General features: G+C 31.4%; 1 protein-coding gene across 1 annotated transcript; it reads left to right on the forward strand.

The window, feature by feature from the left end:
* The first annotated feature begins 11,969 nt into the window (after window positions 1-11,969).
* Window positions 11,970-16,804, forward strand: LOC122525912 (transcription factor MafB). Its single transcript, XM_043648950.1, has one exon. The coding sequence runs from the start codon at window positions 12,350-12,352 to the stop codon at window positions 13,100-13,102; it is 753 nt and encodes a 250-aa protein (XP_043504885.1). The 5' UTR covers window positions 11,970-12,349; the 3' UTR covers window positions 13,103-16,804.
* Window positions 16,805-20,455: the final 3,651 nt, after the last annotated feature.

Genomic DNA, 20,455 nt, shown 5'->3' on the forward strand with positions numbered 1-20,455 from the left:
GATTTTTGATTGAACATAAATGATATAATCTTTGAAATTAAAAGTGTATGTCAATGGTTTTATTTATTTTTATTATCGAATAAAATTTATAATTTTATTTTTAAATATATATATATATAGATTTATTGAAGAGTAGAAAAAAATACGATTTTGCATTGAGGGTTTAAATAAAAAGAAGATCCTACTACTAGGACTACACCTACATTGATTCATTTATACCTAAATTATTTCTTTCTTTTTGCTCGATGATATAGATTTATCACGAAACTTAAACAATAAACGACGAATGGTGTGACATAATACATACACGCGAAGAAAAATGTCCAATTGTTTGTTATTTTGAATCAGTTTTTCCCTTTTAATACGAGAAAAAATATTCTCAGAATATAAAATAAATAAATAAAAAATAAATATTAAATTATTATATTTATTATTATTATATTATATTTATATTATATTTATTGTAATTATATATTATATTTTATATTATTTATTATAATATAAATATAAATAAATGAAAAATAAAATTGGGAAGAAAATTTTTATCGAAGAAACTTCTTACCCTTTAAGGTCTTCTTTATATAACTGTTGTCTATTTGCAAGAAGGACACGTTACATCAGTAAAATATATAAAAACCAATATCAATAAAAAGGAAATATTTTCATATAAGTTTTCTCATCTGTTTCTTCGATATGATGCAGATCAAAATTTATGTTTGAAATGAAATTATTATATCGAAGAGACGGTAAGCAAATCGATGATATAAATGTTAAGGGTTACTAAATCATTTTTTATGAATTGAATCAATTATTTTTCGTTATTAAAAATACATATAACTATCTGAATGAATTTTCAACGAATTTTTCGTTTTAATCAATATAGTTATAATTAGGGGCTCAAGTAATTGTCTTTTGATTAAAAAAGAAAAATGATTATTTTGGAAAAATATAAATCCTGGTACATAATTAACATTATTAATAAAAGTGTCGCAGGGATGTTGGACAGGTTAAACATCTTTTCGTCCCTTCATTGGGTCTTCTTCAGCAACTGAAATTTTATTATGACTTTTTTGGAAAAATACATATTATACAAAAAAAATTAAAAAGAAAGTTATTTAATATTACCTCGATCGTTATTGTTCAGAGTCTTTTACATATTACGAATTCTTATAAATAAACTGTACTTAACATTTACAATTCGTTATCTTAAAACAGTTATATTTAAACACGTAATCAAAACAATACTGATTCAATCTAGACTAGTGTTTAATAGTCTAGGTATTCTCATTATTATGGTACCCTTTATTACTGTATCCTATTTATGATATATAATTAGCATTTTGTATCTGATTATGAGTTGTGTGTGAAGAAAAAATGATAAATCACGAGTATGCAATACACATTAATAATGAACTTTGAGTCTGGAATCTAATTAATCCTCGAAGATATATTCAGGTATCATTCAAATAATCTCAAAGCCGTGATCGTTGAAAAAGTTAGCAATGTGTTACCATTTTCCGTGTATGGTCAATCCTGTTTGGAGAGAACGTTCGCTTCAACCGGATCTCGATGTGATGTCAGAGAACACTTCAAGGTAAAGCCCGTATATTTTTTCTCAAGTTCAAGTTCGCCGAGTCTGGTTGGTACTTATAAAAGAGAGAGAGAGAGAGAGAGAGAGAGAGAGAGAGAGAAAGAGAAGGGAAGAAAAAGGGAGAAAAAATGTGAGAAAGAAAATACCATTCACATTTTAATCAAGCTCTAGTACTCTCGTTTCTCGTTCACGTGTTAATTTACGCGTTAATTTACGTGTTGGGCGAGTTTGCATTTTATATTCGTTCAAATGAGTGCATAGATTGCACGGATATGAATATTTTCAGAATCATTTTTATAATAAGCTTTACGCGCAATAATTGTACAGAAATAAAATTTCAACAGCTAGCAAATATGTTATATTTTATTGCCAACGTTTTAGCCAAGTTGAATTACTAATTTTCTATCGATCACTAAAGTCAAGCAGCGTGGGCACGGTTAGTAACATGGAATGGGTGATCCAATCGGAGAAATAAAAATACAAAAAAAATCGTCTGTGTTGTTTGATTAAATTCAGAAAGGCGGAAATAGATGCGACCTCTCTCTAGTAGTGGTATTTTGAATAAGTGTGAGAAAGGTGTTAATAGGAAAGTTCGACGAACTCGTAAAAGGGAGAGAATAAAAACGATGAATGTTTTATTTAATTTACTCTTTTATTTTTTTTAAAGAGAGAAAGGGATATTTAATATAATTCCTATTCGATATTATATTTATGTGACAGAAAGAGGTTTTTTCGTTCTACGTAAATGCGAATTGTAAATGCGAATGATCGAGGTTCAAGGACTCGGTGAGAAATTAAAGGCCGTAGGTAATTTGAAGGTTCGAGTTGATCAGATTGAAATGCAAGCGGCAGATCGAGTTTCAGAATTGGAAAAAGGAATTAGAGAATTGTAATACGAGCCGATAAATGCAACATCGAGTTGCATAGGGTGGTTGATTATTGGCTTCGCAGAAATTGACAAAAGATGACAATGATGTTAGGACTGGATATTGCGATGGTCAGAGAAAGGATGACAATAATCTGAAAAGAATAAATAGATTCTTTTCGGAAGAAAATATAAAAATTTTATTCAATTTATTCAAAATTCATATTAACGGGTGTGCGTGCTATGCAAGCATAAAATTTTTAAAACAAAAATATATCATTTCCTATTTAATTTAATTTATTTAATTAACAAGATATTAAAAATAAAAAATATAGTCCACTTAAAACTTATTTGAACAAGTAAGAAACATACGGGACGATTTAATACAAACGAATAAACTTATTGTTAGATAATTTGTCTAATTTTCAATGAGAATTTTTGGATCAATCACGATGAACTAGTATTAAACGTTTCCGATTCCGCGGCAGTCTTTTATAATCCCGAGGTCAAATTGGAAAAGTAGGAGAGAAACTCAGAACCCGGTTTGGGGAGCGGGAATAACCTTGGGGATTGCAATGACCTCCCTACTTGTTACTCTGTTGCATGGTCAGGCCTTTCTTGTAAAGCGTCGAGAAACATCCATCGCTTTCATTGGTCGGTTGCATCGGTACGAAGAGAAAAAAGAAAAAAAGAAAAAGAAGAAAAAAAGAAACGGGGAAAAAAAAGAAAAGAAAAGGGGGAGATGAGGAAGAAACAAACTGTTGCTTTCGTTTTCTTTTCCACAAGACGACAACGACAACGACGAAGAAGAAGACGAAGATGAAGGGGCGATGTCCTCCACCGTCTGATGCCTAGCAAGTATAGAAATTGAATGCGTAGGGCGAGGGGAAAGGGATGTAAAGAGGATTCACTAGAATCCTCCTCCTATATAAGAGAGATGCGTCTCGTATTTTCAGGTATTACTCTAGTACCACCAATCAGTCCAAGTAGAATCGACATGTTCAAGTTGGTAAGTTCGACTCATATTACCAAATTATTTCTTCATATTACTGTTCTAATCTTCATCTTCCTGTTCTAATCTATTATTTACGAAACGTAACACGAATACCTATTCTATTTTCTTAATTAAAGATAGACGACGGAGTTGTAATTTGTATTCATTTTTGAATGGTCAACGTAGAAAGTTTTATAGAAAGTATTCTGATGATAGTTGTTTTATCGTAAAAAGAAAAGAGAAGAATATAATGAATATTAGCATATTTAATAGTATTATAGTAGTTTGTTTAGAATATCTATAATTGCAGTGTTGTTTAGAAAATGTCGGTCCAAGATGCCGATATTTTAAATACCTCTGTGAAATAATTTCGATTTTTGTAGTATACTAAAGTGATTTTGAAGAAAAATATCTGTCACACTTTTCCAAATTCTATTTCTATCTAAATATTTACGCTACTTTTATACAAATAATTATAAACATGGAAAATCAAAATGCAACAAAACAACAACATATACAAACGTTAACGATCAAAATGACGTAGAAAAATTGATGGAATCAGAATAGTAATTAAATGTTTAGTTGAATTCAAATGTAAAAATGATCGTCCTTTGATTTAGTTCCTTTTCGGCGCCTTTTTGGCTTTCGCCGCCGCTGCACCTGCGCCAGCACCTGGAGAACTTATTGCTTCCTACAATGGTATTAGTGCTTTACCACTACTTTCCAATGCGGCTGCGCCATTGATCTACACGAAAACGTATCCTGTACCAATTGCTTATAATTATGGTTCGCCGTACGCCCATCTTTCATTACGCCCACAACCATTCCAAGCTGGATACTACTAAGAAAAAAAAGAAGAAAAATCATCAAGAATTACTCGGCTACGATTCATCGATTCCCATCTTTTTAACTTCCTCTTTCTCCCTCTTCCTCTCTCTCTCTCTCTCCCCCTTGTTTACTTGCAATTAGTTATTTCGTTCCCCTTATCCTGTTCTTTCCGTTTATCTCCACGCATTATCACTCAAAACGTATCCACAAAAAAAATCCTCCAAAAACATTCTCCCCCATAAAGTCCTCAATAAAATCCTATCCCTTCGATTCCTTTTTCAATCGATCCCAGTCATCAGTAAACATGCAATTAAGAATCAATAAATCTGCTTGAGAAAAGCAAAAAGCATTGAGTTTTGACTTTTACACGTTTTTCACCTCGATTCGATTGGTTCCTCCAAGTTAAATGCAGTTAACCTGGAAAGAACTAAAAAAAAAAAAAAGAATAATTCAAGCAATGCACGAATTTGCCTTGACTACTTTCTTCCTTCGAAACTTGATGATATTAGTATACGTTCTACATATGTAAATAGATACCTAACAGGTATATACGTAGATGTGCACGATATATGACTGTCTACAATTCCTTCATACGAGTTCGATCAGAATTTACGGCAGATTCTCGTCACGTATCAGAACAGACCCACCTCGAAAATTCGTAATCGTACGTGATCGACTGATGCCGTCTGATTTCGTAGCTTTCATCATGCAACTATTTTTGACTGGTTACAGTGTAATGGTGCTTCTTTTTCTTTCTTTTTCTTTTTTTTTTTAAACGAACACAGATGAAGTTATCTATCGTTGGAAAATAAAATAATGTGTTGGTATGTTCTCTCGCGTAAGAATATTATACACCAGCTATGTATTCGTCGGGAGCTGGATTACAATCGTTCGTTGCCAAGGCCACCAAACAAAGAACCAAGGTCTGCAATCGTAATTTCATCTATTCAGTCAATCACAGATTTTCTATTATATTTTTTATACTAACGTTTAATTATTTATTTGTTATTGGGTGAATTCATCAGAATCTCGTTGTTTTCTTGTTTTTTCTTTTTTTTCTTTTTTTTAAATTGATTTAAGAATATTTAATAATAATAAATAATAAATATAATAATATTATATATATATAAAAATCTAGTCACGTTGGGTTACTAATTCCCCGATTGATCCTTAAAGTCAAGCAACGTGTGCATGGCTAGTAACATGGATAGGTGACCCATCTAAAAAAATAAAAAACAAAAAAAACCCGTGTGTGTGCTGTTGACTCCAGAAAGGCGGTAAAAAGACACGTGTGCAACCTCTGTGATAGTATTGAACGGTGTAAGGGAAGGTGTTAGTAAAGAAAGTAACACGAACCCGATAAAGGGAGAATATAAAAAGGAAAATATAATAATATGTAAAATAATAGAAAAAATATATGTAACTAAAAATACACACACACATGCAGTGTAGCAAGATATTCTGTATTCCTTTTCTAGGGTTCGTTGGCCGTCCCTGAAACAGCAGGTTCGCACCTGCGACCACAAGTTATTTATAATTTCTTCGAATAAATTGATTCCTTTTTTTTTTTCGAATCATTCTGAAGATTGGATTTGTTGCATTCGTTTAAAATCAAAGAAATGCGTATTTATTTGATATTTTTAGTAACGCAATATCATTCCTTCTATTTATTTTATCGATAACGTATCTTATAAATATTAAAGACATTTAATAAAGTTTACCTGATCGAATATACGAATATTACTTATAAGAAGAAAATACGTGCAGATATTAACAAACTAAGGTATATTCTGAAAAAAAACTAGAAAGTTAATTCTTCGATAGTTGCAAACCATTCTACCACTAATAAATCGAAGAAGATTTAAATCACGCGACAAGGAAGAGACGGGAGATTGATTTTCGAAAGGTCGTTGAAAACTTCAAGAGAATATGGCGTGAATTTAAATTTAGGTAATGTAGCAAATGCACTTGAGATAAACATATCGAACATCTTGCTCACGTTCGTTACATGATATAAATTTATAAAGATTCTTTTCATTAAATTACTCTATTGTTGTCTTCTACGAATCTTTGATAAGAGGGTAACTGGAATTGTACCAATCTGAATCGAATATATATATATATACTTGTAGTAAATAAATATGAACACGTAATACAAAATAATATCTACAATTAATTAGGTAGATGCATAATTAGACACAGATGGTTATATTCTATATCCATAAATAATCATGTAATATTATATATTCCTAATACTATATATATATATTTAACATCTTAATTGACAGTATTGTCTAATCGTGTTAATGTATAAACTGATACGGGGAAAATATTGATGTGCGTTCACGTAAGCTACTTACTATTAATAACAATTTATATTAAAAATCGTTAATGAGATAATCAAATGTAATATTAATTTTTTTATCGGATAAACATTGATTATGGTTGATCGACATTGATAAATATTTTATAAACGAATAAACAATTTGATAAGCATCAAAATTATGTATTCATTTTGCTTTCTATTATTATCACCAGACATAACGCATATAATTACGAGATATTTTGTGAACGAAAGCGTAACGGTTTTACAAATCTGATTGAATATCCGAACAAATAGGAAATGTGTCAAAGCGTAATAATGTACGCAACGAACTCTATTTCTGGAAAGCTTATATTATATTTGCGTCCATTGCACAACCTGTTATGAGAAATAATTATTTACGTTTGTCAGAATTTGATGTACATGAAAGCTTAAAGAAAACTAATATTTGAGATTACCGGTGTTTGGAAATATTATATGTACAAATGATGATATGATTTAACTAACATTTAAAAGTTGGATTGTCATCGCGACACGTTATCACTACGTAAGAGTATTGATCTTAATTTTGAATTTTTTCTTCATCAATGAAAATGTTCCGATAAAATATTTCTTTATTTTTTTGCGTTTGTTGTTTTTTTTTTTTTTTTTAAATAGAAATAAAATACGAGTTGTTCTCGAAATTTTCAATAAATTTCTTTTTTTTAACTTGAGCAACCACCCTTGATTTTCCGAACGAAACAAATCCTCCTCGGATACATTTTGTCCATGTACCTACAGCGTATGGTTGCGTAAGACGGAACCTTTTGTTTTTACATTTCATGGTTTAATTACGTAATAGACGATAACAATACCCCGAAGATTACGTGAACGTAAACAAAGTGTCACGATTACGTGTGTCGCCTATGTATGGATGATTTTGGATTATGATGAAACGATGTTTCTTCTAATCAATAGATTTCTAGACATTCTTAATCCTATATCCGTTTTAATCAAAACATCATTTTGATTATTCATTATTACAAAGATTTATAATCAATTTCATCTTTTTTCCTATTGAAAAAAAAAGAAAATGATTTTTTTTGCAAAATTATTTTATTAAAAAAGCACGCGAAAAGTTAGACAAGATCATGCTTCAACTTTTGTCCAAGTTCATCGTCCCGGCGACGAGTCAGCGATTTGTTGAAACGCTTTGAACCCTTCCAGCTCAATGATTCCTACAAAATTTCTATTTGTACTATATCTATTTAACGAAAATATCATTTCTATCGTCTACGCGAAGATTTTCTTTGACAAATCATTGTTCGGATAAGCACGAAACGCACATAGGACAGTTCTGCAACTTTTGTCCAAGTTCATCGTTCCCGACGGCGATTTGTCGACGAAAGGAATCAGAAACGTCGAAGGAGATTCGAATTAATCTTCCCGACGAGATGAAAGAAAAGAAAAGAAAAGAAAAAAAGAAAACGAAGGAAAAAGGAAGGACCAGAAAGAGATAACGAGAAAAAATGTTTAAAAACAGTACGAAGTGAAAAAAAGAACGAAATTTTCAATGCTTCGTTTCCTTTTTTGTATCATAAATTCTGAATATCCTATAGCAACTCTAATCACTATGCATTTACCATAAAGGAAACACATTGATTAATCCAAGGCCAAGGATTCTCTCATCTGATTTATATTTACTTAAATTTTATTTTTTATACTTTTCCGTTTGTTTGTTTTTCTTTTATATTTTTTCCTTGTACACTTTTTATCAAGGACATTAGTAATATTTCACAATCGTTTGAAAATTACACATGACATGGTAGTAGAAGTGAAAGAGATCGCAGGATGTTGTTTTCTCGTCAAGCATTCGCAATTGAGGACACGGTTAAATTACATCTTGATAAGGTGGCATTCATGATCCTCGAACGAAATCCAGATTGACTGCTGCTATCGTCAAAATAATCTACGCCCACCGAAAAAGCTTACTGCTTGTTTTGTTAACATACAAAACGGGTAGGATAAATTACACGAATAAAACGGATCATCTCCCCGTTAGTAGAATTTCAATGTTACGAATTCCCAAACATTTTCCGTTAGACCGAAGCAAGATTTTTTATCTGTGTCAGTAATAATAGATCTCTCGTAAATATATTACGTAATAAATATAACCGTAATAATCATGTTTGAATAACAAACTAACGGTTTCTCGATAAAAAATCGATTTCATTCGGATATTTAAACTTGAATGAAATTAATAATATAAACGAAAACAAGAAGCGTGGTATTTTGGAGAAACGAGGGGAGTAAAATTGTTAACAATTTGAGGCCGAGGAAAGAGGAATATTGATTCTTTCCCGAGTGCATACACCCCACCACAATTGTCATCAACAGCTAGCAGCGGTTGCAGCGTACCAACACCACCACCACCACCACCACCACCATCACCACCTCCTCCTCCAAGTTCCAGCATCACCAATACCAACAATACTAGCATCACTGGAAGCGAGAATATATCTAACAGTAGTTCATCCACCCTTTAAGATCGATCGTCGAGTTCAATGCCCCCTGAGATTACCCACCCCCTTTCCTCCCTCCCTCCCCAAAACCTAAAACTAATATAAACTCCTTTCCGAATTATCTAGTCTACGGATAGTTTGAAGATAATTTGACAATTAAAATTAAGCCTCCCTTTTTCTTTCCTCAATTTTCCCAATATCACCATTCGTTTGTTCTTCGGATGTAACTCGGATTCGTACCTCGATGACCTTTCTTGCAGACAAGAAAGGGATACCCAGAAGTGAGAATGCAATGTCATCTGAGTGGTCAAATAATAGAAGAAAATGGTAGAAGGAAACGAGAGAAAGAGAGAAAAAACACGCTAGCTTGACATATGAAGTTTTTTTTTCCCCCTTCTTTTTTCTATCCCCCCCCTCCCCCCAAGTAGAAGTCAACTGGTAACAAGATATGTACTTTCTTTAACATCTTCTAATGTAAGAAAAGGATCAAAATAGGAACGCCCACATAGAAGTGGACTTTGCAAGTACGTAGACCTCTTCTTAACACATAGCATTGAACGGGGTTGGAAAGGGGTTGGGAAGGGGGAAGATTCGTAAGAAGAACTGGAAATCCTCAGCTTTGGATAAAAGTCGATCGGTTTTACCTTCGGGAAAAAGTATAGCAAGTGACGATTTCAAAAACGGATATATAATATATATTATTCTTCAGTTATTGATCATATTTTATTCGATTGCTTACGCTCGGAAAGAGGGGTGCTATAAGTAAAATGACAATAATAGAATTGACTTGCATAAATCTCGATTGGTATATGCGTATTATATTGCAGTAACAAATTTCTACACGTGTTTATGATCTTATAACAAATTCGCCCACATCGTGTTTATAACTCTGTTAATTAGCTTATCATGCTAATAATAATAATAATAATAATAATCATATTAACTACGTATATTATTATTATTACTGTAATTTCTATATATAATGATTTAATATACATAACAATATAATATATAATATATATATATATATATATATATATATTAATAATTATTATTATTATTTTTTCTCTATATATAAAAATCTTTATTTACAGGTTACACTAATTTTAAAAAGACTCATACTATTTTTAGCTTCAATCTAAATGGAAGTTTTGTATAATTACATTTCATAATCTCAGAGAAAGTTGAGAATATTTAACTTTCAAAGGTATTAGATACAAACAAAACTTGCTACAAAGCTTTTTAATGAGTGACAGAAATAAAGAAGGAAATCGTAAAGTTTGTTACCTGTAAAGAAGCAATTACGGGTAAATTAGAAAAATTTCTATCCGGGTTGGACAAAAATAATACGATTTTTTGATATATTACAAATACCCACCCACACATACACACAGGGTTGTTTTAAAAGTTTTATGATAATTATTATAATAATATTATATTGTTCTCGAAAGATTTTGATAGCTCATTTTAAGAAAAGTGGATGCAAATGTGTTTTAAAATTTTGCGCGACATTTTTTTAGGCAACTCGATGTTAAACGAAATACGATTCGATTTTGTTTTAGGTATGACGTCATAACCTTGACCGGAGTAAATCTATTAATTCATTTGCAAGCAAACCATGTTTTTCCTGCGAACCTTTGAAAACGTAAAACGATGATAAAAGTAAAAAGAATTGTTATTATATTGTTTAATAGTAAATATCAAGTATGATAGAGTGTTGGTTCCTTTTGACGAATAGAAAAGTTAATCACATTATGTATCTAACAATAATTCAAAACGGAATTTGTCAACCTACGTCATGTTATTTTTATTTTTTTTATGTATCCATGTCTGGATCTACTCATCCTTAAGAGAAGAGAAAACAAAAGGTTAGGACCATTTAATCTTCCTAAATCGACGGTGATCGACATTGTAATATTTGTCTCTTAGACTCGTACCTTAACCGTTTAATCCGCTTTGATTTATATCTTGAGTCTGAAACGATGCGAACGTCCAAATAAACGTTCCAAGTCATTTTCTAATCCCTTTACATTTCCTTGTATATAAATTACTCGTGTATTGGTAATATAAATTAAACGATTAATTAAAATCAAAACTATTATGTGTGTTCGCGTTTTAGTTATTAAAAATTAATTGTATCATTTATATTTGATACTGTAATTGTTTTTTATTATTAAACAAATTATACAATTTCTATCGATTTGGTAATATTACGTCACATATTAAAATAAAGATTTATAAATACATTAAATATTAGTATAAATAATAATGATAATAATAAATGAAATATATAAAAATATATCGTCCTTTTATTTATAAGTTTAAATTTGTCAGGAACATTCTGAGCAATTCAATATTTAACATAAATTCTAAACTTCTTGGAACGTCTCGAAAATTTTCTAATGTCAGAGTTCATGAAAATATATTTGAAATGTGATTTACCAAGTGAACCTGAAAAAGGGTTTTGACGACGCGCGAGATGCAATCCCTGTGACATTTTCTTCTTTGAATTTGAATGGAATTTTATGATTGACTAATTGGAAAAAAATACGTGAGAGGTTAACGTCATTAGGGTAACAGCAATAAAATGTTGAATAGCAGATCTTACAATTTCATTGAATGTTCTTTTGGAAATAATAAAATGTCGAGGAGGAAATCTCAAAGGTATTCGATAAGGGATTATATTTATTCACCTATCCATCCCCTCTTTCGAAACACCCTCTTTCTCACTCACTGTCCTCGTCTATTTATTCAACATTATCGGAGGATCGCTCACACCCTCACGTGGAGCGGCAAGCATGCGCAAAGGATGACATCGCTTAGGAGGGTCTATAAAGGTGCGCGACTGCCACGACAAGCTCAGTTCGAAATCGTAAACAAAGCTTCGACGTTCAGGAAGAACCGTTTTACCTGATACACCGATCCACTGCTACTAGCTCGAGAAACCAAAGAAGAAAAAGTTAGTTCTTAACTTCGATTAATAGTCTTGATTGGCTGAAGTGGTGAACTTATTTTCTTTCTTTAAGTGGAAGGTGTTTCGTTGTATTAAAGAATATTTGAAGCTTTTGTAAGATTTCATTCGAAAGAATTTTCGGAACACAAATAGATCGAATATAATTATCGAGATCGATCATTAAACACTGTACACCTGGATCAAACCAAGAAGAGTCTTATCCGACTCAGTGCAAGCGTAACTGAGTGGGGCAGGTTATTACCTGTAATTTTGGTGAATACCAATCCAGGAGATATGGAAGATTCTACGAGATTAACCGATTCAAATGAACTTCGTCGTCATCATCATCATCATCATCATCACCATCATCATCATCATCACCACGATTACCGGCAGGCACCGCTAACGCAACAGAAACAGCAACAGCTATCGCGTCAACATCAGCGAGATCCAAGTGGTCACAGATTGGAGCTGATTGACGACGAGTGTAGCACTGACAGTGGTTGCAGCAGCGGTGGAAGCAGTGGTAGCGCTGAAAGATTGTCGCGTCGTGGTAGCGCCGAACGTCTCTGCCGGGTTAACAGATCATCCAGAAATCATTGTTATCCCGACAGATTTCGTGGCAGACCGACGAGATCTCAGGAACGTTTGACCAACGTGCAGAGAAGTGCCGAACGTACCCGAGCGAAATCATCCAGATCATGGAGTCCCAATGACGTTAGGGGAAATCAATGCGGAAGCGGGGAATCTTCTTCCTATTCGCCAAGTCCGTCTGATGCTCACAGTAGCAGCGACAGCGACAGTTTGAAAAGGCCATCGACCGCCGAAACTCTTAGGCGTGCTTTCCAAACTTTTAAAATTTCATCCAAATGGGAGAACAAGAAGAAACACGCCAAGAAGAGTCCCAAAAGAATCCTCAGAAGTCCGGTTTCTTATACCTACGTAAGAGGACTTTCTGGTTTACCAACTCAAAGAGTCCCAAAGAATGCAACCCAACAACTCATGATGTCCTGCACTTGTCAAAACTCGATAGGACTCTATCGATAAGTTTCCTGTCTCTTCGTTCCAACTTCGAAGATCTTTTTCAACAAATTGGAGATCCAAACTCATGGTGGCTTCTATCAATAAGATTGGACTGAGAGACCTGTCTTATTTTACGTCTGATATTATTTTACTTTGGTTTGGTTGTTTCCTTTTTTCAATTCATTCACTTCGCTATTTCTTCGTACCTCTTCGGCTTTCGAAGATAAAACGAAATGCGTTCATCGAATGGGATCAATTCGTGTATATATTTACAAGTATATGTATATATATATATATCAGCCTAATATATCAATTCGATTTCACGAATAGTTTTTCGTGACGAGTATATCTGGTCGATGTGCTGCCGAAAAATGCTTGAACGTTGTTTTTACATTTTTTATTTTTAAAGTATTTTATATGAAATACACATCGTATACGTATATGTGATAATATTCATATTTTTATTCAATAACAATTTCTAATACGAGGTTTAGAGAAAACTAAATTATCGACGGTCTATCTCGAAACTAACTCGAGTTTCGAAACAACTCACTCTAATCGATGAAATTTAATCGATACTCGAGCGAGGGAGGAAAATTTTCAAATTAAGCGTGATTTTTCATAATACGATTGAGGGACGATTAAGACGTAAATAAGAAGAAAAAGAAAACAAATAAAAAATACGAAAAATATCAACAAAAACATAGAACAAATTTTTCATCAGATTTTTACGAGGATCTCTTAGGACCTTTAATGTCATGTGGCTTAGCGTACTAAAGTATAAAACGATTAACTTTTAAACGATAGGTCATGGTGTAAATTATTTCGCGAGTCTAACGATTAATTTTCGTTTCTTGAGAACAAACAAAAAATAATTAAAGAAAAAAAAGAAAAAAAAAGAAAAAATACAATGTAAGCCAAAGTTCTCATCTACACATCCAATTACATATTCAAATTCGTATATTATATATAAAAAACTATATATATATATATTATATTATATTGTATCCAGAGAGCCTATTATCACAATATCAAAGAATATGGATTAACACTTTCGTTATTTCGAACACGAGTATCATCGTTCCATGTAAATTCGTTACCGTCGAATAGGGACGACCCTTAAATGGGTCGGTAGTTCGTACGTGACTAACCCTTATATGGGTTGGTAGTAACGAAAGGGTTAAATGAAATATTCTATACAAAGACGCGAAACGATATGACATTAATATATCGTTAGATATTATAATATTACGATTATTATTAACGATTTCTGTAAAAAGAAAGAGATACCCAAAGCAAGGTAAAGCCGCGCCGACGACTGAATAGTTTTTAAAATAGAAAACATTTGAATATTTTATCGTTGAAAAAGTCGCACGTGTTCACGACGAAATTTATCGCTTGATGAGAAATTACGAACGAGAGTCGAACAAATTCAAGAAGCATAACAAGAGAGAGAAAGAGAGAATGACAGATTTAATTACTTGTTTACTCATACATACAAACAAACACATACACACACATATATATATATATATATTGTACATGCGTATTTGCGTACGTATACACGCATAATTGAAAATATAAATTAATGAATTAATTGTTCCCGTTAATTGTGACAGTGGAAACGAAGTGAAGCAATTAGTAGAAAAAGAAAAAGAAAAATGAATTTTATGATTTATTTTATAAGAAAATAATATTTCTATTATAAAATAAATCATGAAAATATAAATTTTTGATAATTTTTTTGACTTAGGCCACTGTCATAATAACCGGCACGATTATTTCGAAGGAAAAAAAGAAAAAGAAAAGAAAAAACGGTTCGGGTGTCAGGTCTATAAGTAAGACTATCTCGCATATTTGATCTTATTCTTACGTAGCAGTTTTATCGATTAATCATCCAATTAGCGCAAAAGCGTTTAAGTCGAGTTTAAATTGTCGACAATTTAACGAGAAAAAGGTAGTTGAATTTTTCCTAAGATTTAACATTTTTGACTAGCGTAACTCGTTAGTTTCCATATTCAACGAAACACCTTTTAGTCGAATTTTAGTCGAACGATTTATCGATCGTTCTCGAATAATTTGTTTAATCCTTCGCGATGAAAATTAATTAATTCCAAAATTACGAGTACTCTTTTTTAATCTATTCAAATATTTCGAATGATGATATAATTAATGCGAATCGACGACACATTGGTGCTAAAAAAAAAATTTGTTTCGCGACTATCGCGAAGGATTAAACCGATTTTACTCGCGTGTGTAAGAAAAATAAGGGAAAAGAAAAAAAAAAAGTAAAAAAGACAAGAGAAAAAAAGATAAAGCAAAAAAGTCGAACGCATCGACGTTTCTAAATATCTACGCATGTTCGCGATTTTCGGCGTTTCAAAATTGAATATACGAATAAAATAAAAGAAAATAAAAATACGGGCGCAAAAGTTTTTGCGTCGCATTTTGCGCAATGTCAAATGTCAATTAACGTCGACGCGTATACGACTGTCAAATTTTGAAATTAATCAATTAAACGAGTTACGGTGCTTTAGTATTATTACATTTGAAAAAGATCGACTAAAATATAATCCGTTCTTTCTATTCGTAAGAGAAAATTGAAATGAAATTTTCTCAATGTAGCCGCCATGCATAGACGAGAATTTCATTCGATTATTTTTTTCTAATCAAAGGTATCTTCCTCGAATTATATCGATCGAGGCACCAAGATCGCGTTTTGCACATTTTATTATAAACGAAAGGACGACAGGGCGACGAACTCTTTGATTTAAATGAACGGAAATGAAAAAAAAAAAAACAAAAATATTCCGAGTAATCCTGAGGAAGAGAAAAACGAGTACAGAGACAAATCGTTTAGGTTTTTCTTTTTTAGCGTTGTCAACGACCCGATCAGTACATATCATAACGCAAAGATAGATAAAAAAAAAAGAGAAACAAAAAAAAGAAACCAAAAAAAAATTTTAATATTTCGGTCCAAAATATTTCAAAGAAAAAAAAATAAAACAAATTGATTAATTGAATTAATAAAATTACAGGGAATGTGCGAAAGGGTATTTTGTCGAGTAAATAAAAAAATACAATTCACGGAGTTGCGTTCTTCCCGTCCGAAGATTAATAAAAAAAAAAAAAAAAATATTATCTTTTCCTACGTGTTTGCAATCGAACGATTGACACGGCACTACGATGCGATGACACGATGACATAAAGAATATTGTGTGAAAAAAAAAAGAAAATGTAGGAAAAGAGAATTGTCGATGATTGTAAAATCGATAACGCGAGATGGAAGGAAAGTTTGAAAGATGATAGAGAAAATGAATTTTCATCTACGAACTTTTTAGTTTGTGCGACCCATCTAGTGCCTTGTAGATATCCCCGCGTGTCTGTGCGAATATACCTGTACGAATATATGCGAAATTAATTGGCAGTATGATTAACAAGTGAATCTCGATAACTAGAAATTAATAATGTGAATTGATAAAAGCATTCATGTAAATATTACAAATTAGTCAAAGAAAGTTTACAAGAATGAATGTTTGACGAAGTATGTGTATTTAAATATACGAGTTATATATTTATAACACTATGATCACTATGATCGTGTGTTATGTATGAAAGAATGAAATTTTAATGATATGATCAATTAAAACAGGACTGAATGTTTTGTATTATTATCTATGTCAACGTAGTTTATGTTTCAAATAAACGTTTTTCATTCTAAAATTATTTAACTCTTCTTATACTTCTTATTTTATTAATGTATTTACCTTTTCGACAAAATTATTCCTCTACAAAATTCTTCTTTATTTTTTCCTCCGAGAACGAATACTATTTTAATTCTAAACAGATAAATATAAATACTAATTTTAGAAAAATTATCTAAAAATATAATTATTTATATTTACATACATATATATATATATATATATATATAGATAGATATATATATATATATATATATATATATATAAATACAAATATATACATATTATACATATACAGTAAAACCTTCTATAACCAATATAAACCACGTTATAAAAAACTCATATTTTACGTGCAAATAAAGTTATTTTGTAACGCGCGTCATATGGAAACTATATATATATATATATATATATATATATATGTAGGTATTAAAACGTGTGATTAAGTTATATTTCGTATAATTCATGAAATGAATTAATGAATTAACTGTACGCATCCTGTAAATTCATATATAATCTAATTATCTCCTCAAACTCCTAATTCTGGTATATAATACAATTTTTTTTATACGTTTTTTCTAAAAACCCTTACATCAGTTATTTCGAGTATAACCTTGGGTTTCCATGATTCAATTGACAAAGAGAGAGCCATGTTGACAGGAGATCGATTTATTTTAAATTTTACACAATTGTAGGAGTCCATCGTGATCATAAACTGTGCAAGGAGTAATATCCAATACTCAACCTTTAGCAAGAAAACGAAGAAAGAAATTTCACATGCATTCTTATGCACAAGTTCGTTTTATGTTAGATGGAAAAATAAATTTTATAGAGTTTAATAAAAAAAAGAATATGCATAGGTGGGTTGAAAAGTTCTGAGTTTAATAAACGACAATAGGTTGAAAAGTTTTTAGCTTAACATATCGAAACTAAAAAGTTTTGATCTTTACACGAAGAAAGGGTCGGAAAGTTAAATTAAATTCTTTAGAAAAAATTCTTAACATAAACATTTAATCGATGATCGTATTATACACGTGTGTATTTCATTGATAAAATTTAATATTTAACATGCATATATTAGATGTACAACTTTGCTTCCACGCCAGTTTGAACTTGTAAAACGGGGTTATCGTTTCCATACCTGAGATATTAAATACCTGAAATATTAAAATTCCATTTCCCAAGAAAATCATTTCAAAAACTTACTCTCCAACGAGAAACACATTTAAAATATATCTGATCGGAAGCTTATAAGTATGACGATTTAAAAGGGACGGGGTAAGTTACTCGATTTATTTAAATATTTATATAAAATTAATAAAATTATATAAAAAAACATTCTCTTAAATTTTCATTCTTTTCGTAATATTTTGACACATATTTCTCAAACATTCTTAAGAATTTCATTATCGAATTTTGTTAAAATATTGACTCTTACGTTTGTTCGGTGTCAATTAAAACACTAACGTCGATCATTTTCTAATGCTGAAAGATGCGAAAACAATCCTAGATAAAATATATTTTTCTCATACGTGTGAGTGTTTTGTATTGTTATGTAAATGATATGAATATGTGTGCGAGTGTGTGTACTGCTGGCAAATAATAATAATAATATATATTTATAATATATACATATATGTATAAAAATGATTCCTTAAATTATATTTAACAAAGTATATATATATATATATATATATATATATATATAATATTCGTATAATATATAAAATTCGTTTCCAGAAAAATTACGCGATCAAAATGAACGCGTTTCAAAGTATCAAACTAAAAAAATTCACATGAAATTTCATTTAATGGCATCGTTATCGCATCGCGGTTGCATCGTCTACGAGGAAGATGCGTCAAACGTGTCCTCGTTCAGTATTCGTTCCCTTCATCCAGAAAGAGAGAGAAAGAAAGAGAAAGAGGACGAGAAATAGAAAGAGAAGCGAGGGAAAAGGGACAAAGGATAAAAGACTCGGTAAAGAAAAAAATGAAAAAGAAGCTTTTCTAAAAGCTCGCACAATAGTACGAAACTTTATCCGAAGTCATCGAACCCAAAAGGCTTTTGATCCTATTTAGCGTCTTTCCGTTTCTCACTAGCCCTCTTTCTTTTTTTTTTCTTCTATTTTCTCTTTTTTTTTTTCTTCTATTTCTCCCCTTTGAGCTCGACCAACCCTCTTGATCTCAATTTGGACAGATCGAGCTACTCGTTAAGTTGTATATTATAGACTACACCAACTGAAGGGTAGGAGAGGGTTAAGGGGGTGGATTAAGGTCGACCTCGATGAAAGGAATCTGCGTCACAGGTAACTTTAAACTTGGATGAATCCGAACGGGGACGTAGATATTTATTGTATAATGAATTTTGATCGATTGTTATCGAAATATTTTCGAGTATATAAAATAAATCAATTTTTTCATATTTACCATGTGTAACAGATTTCTTTGACAAAATCTAATTACATTTGTGTGTCAATATATATATATATATATGTGTGTGTATGTGAGGTGGAGGGGTATATTTAATAAGATAAATTGCTATGGATACTCGATCAATCGTTATATAATCTATTTAATAACAGTCGTTGATCATATCCGTGTATCAATTCATTAACGTTTTTTTTATTTCCAACGAAAACTCGATTAAATATCTTTGGTTTATCCCTTTAATCAAGCATCGTGCTATAATGCATTTTTTATTATCGAATAAAACGTTGCAACGCGAACGACAAACGAGTAATGCAAAATCGAAAAACGTTTTGCATTTTTGCGTTAAATAATTCGACATTATGCACAAGCGTTAATCTTATTTAACGTCGACTTTTATTTCCACTGTAAATAATTGCGTCGACGGGGCCGAATTATATTCCATGAAATTTATTCGCGACAAATTAAATACCACGAATGTTTCGAATATTATTTTTATTGATTTTGCGCCTTTTTGTTTTTATTTTAGTTAAAAAAAAAAGAAGAAAATACAAAAACGCATTAATAAATGAGACAAATTTCGTACAGAATGATCTAACTAGGATCCAAAAAATTATTTGGAAATATCGTATCGCGATTGAGAAATGAAAATTCGCGTAATCATGAACTGAATAATATTTTAACCGTGAACTATACCGCGCGTATTATTTTTGCTCGTTTTTATAAACAGAGACATTTATTGGTTCGTCAAAACTCGTATGGTAAAAGCATCCGCCTAGAGTGTCTTGAAATATCTTAAGACATTGTTGCACTCTATTGAAAACGGGTCAAAACGTATTTACGGTTACGTGCCGCAAGTAGGAACCCGGATACTTGAACTATTTAATAGAGAAACTAATAATAGACAAGTCTGTAAAAGATTAGAAGAGTTTCGAACAAATCTAAAAACGATTGAGCACGAGCACGAGAGTTCGAGAAAAGTGGAATGGCAAAAAGTAGTAGTAAATCCTAGCGATGGTCGGACAGTCTAGAATTCGCAACTAGCGAGTAGTAAATTACGATTTATGTCAGACATACGATATACACTTCTCCCATCCGTCTTATCGATATCCGAAAAAGATACAGGGGAAAAATAAAAAAAATCATGGAAATATCGATGAGAAAAAAGTGAATGTGAAGATGAATAAATTTGACAATGAAAAAATATTGATCAAAAAATGAATGATCCATGTGGATGAAAACGATC

Source organism: Polistes fuscatus, unplaced genomic scaffold, assembly GCF_010416935.1.
Source record: "Polistes fuscatus isolate 324 unplaced genomic scaffold, CU_Pfus_HIC Scaffold10, whole genome shotgun sequence".
Taxonomy (NCBI): domain Eukaryota; kingdom Metazoa; phylum Arthropoda; class Insecta; order Hymenoptera; family Vespidae; genus Polistes; species Polistes fuscatus.

Bases quoted from the DNA above. Each gene is read 5' to 3' on its own strand.
- LOC122525912 (XM_043648950.1), top strand. From the start codon at position 12,350: ATGGAAGATTCTACGAGATTAACCGATTCAAATGAACTTCGTCGTCAT.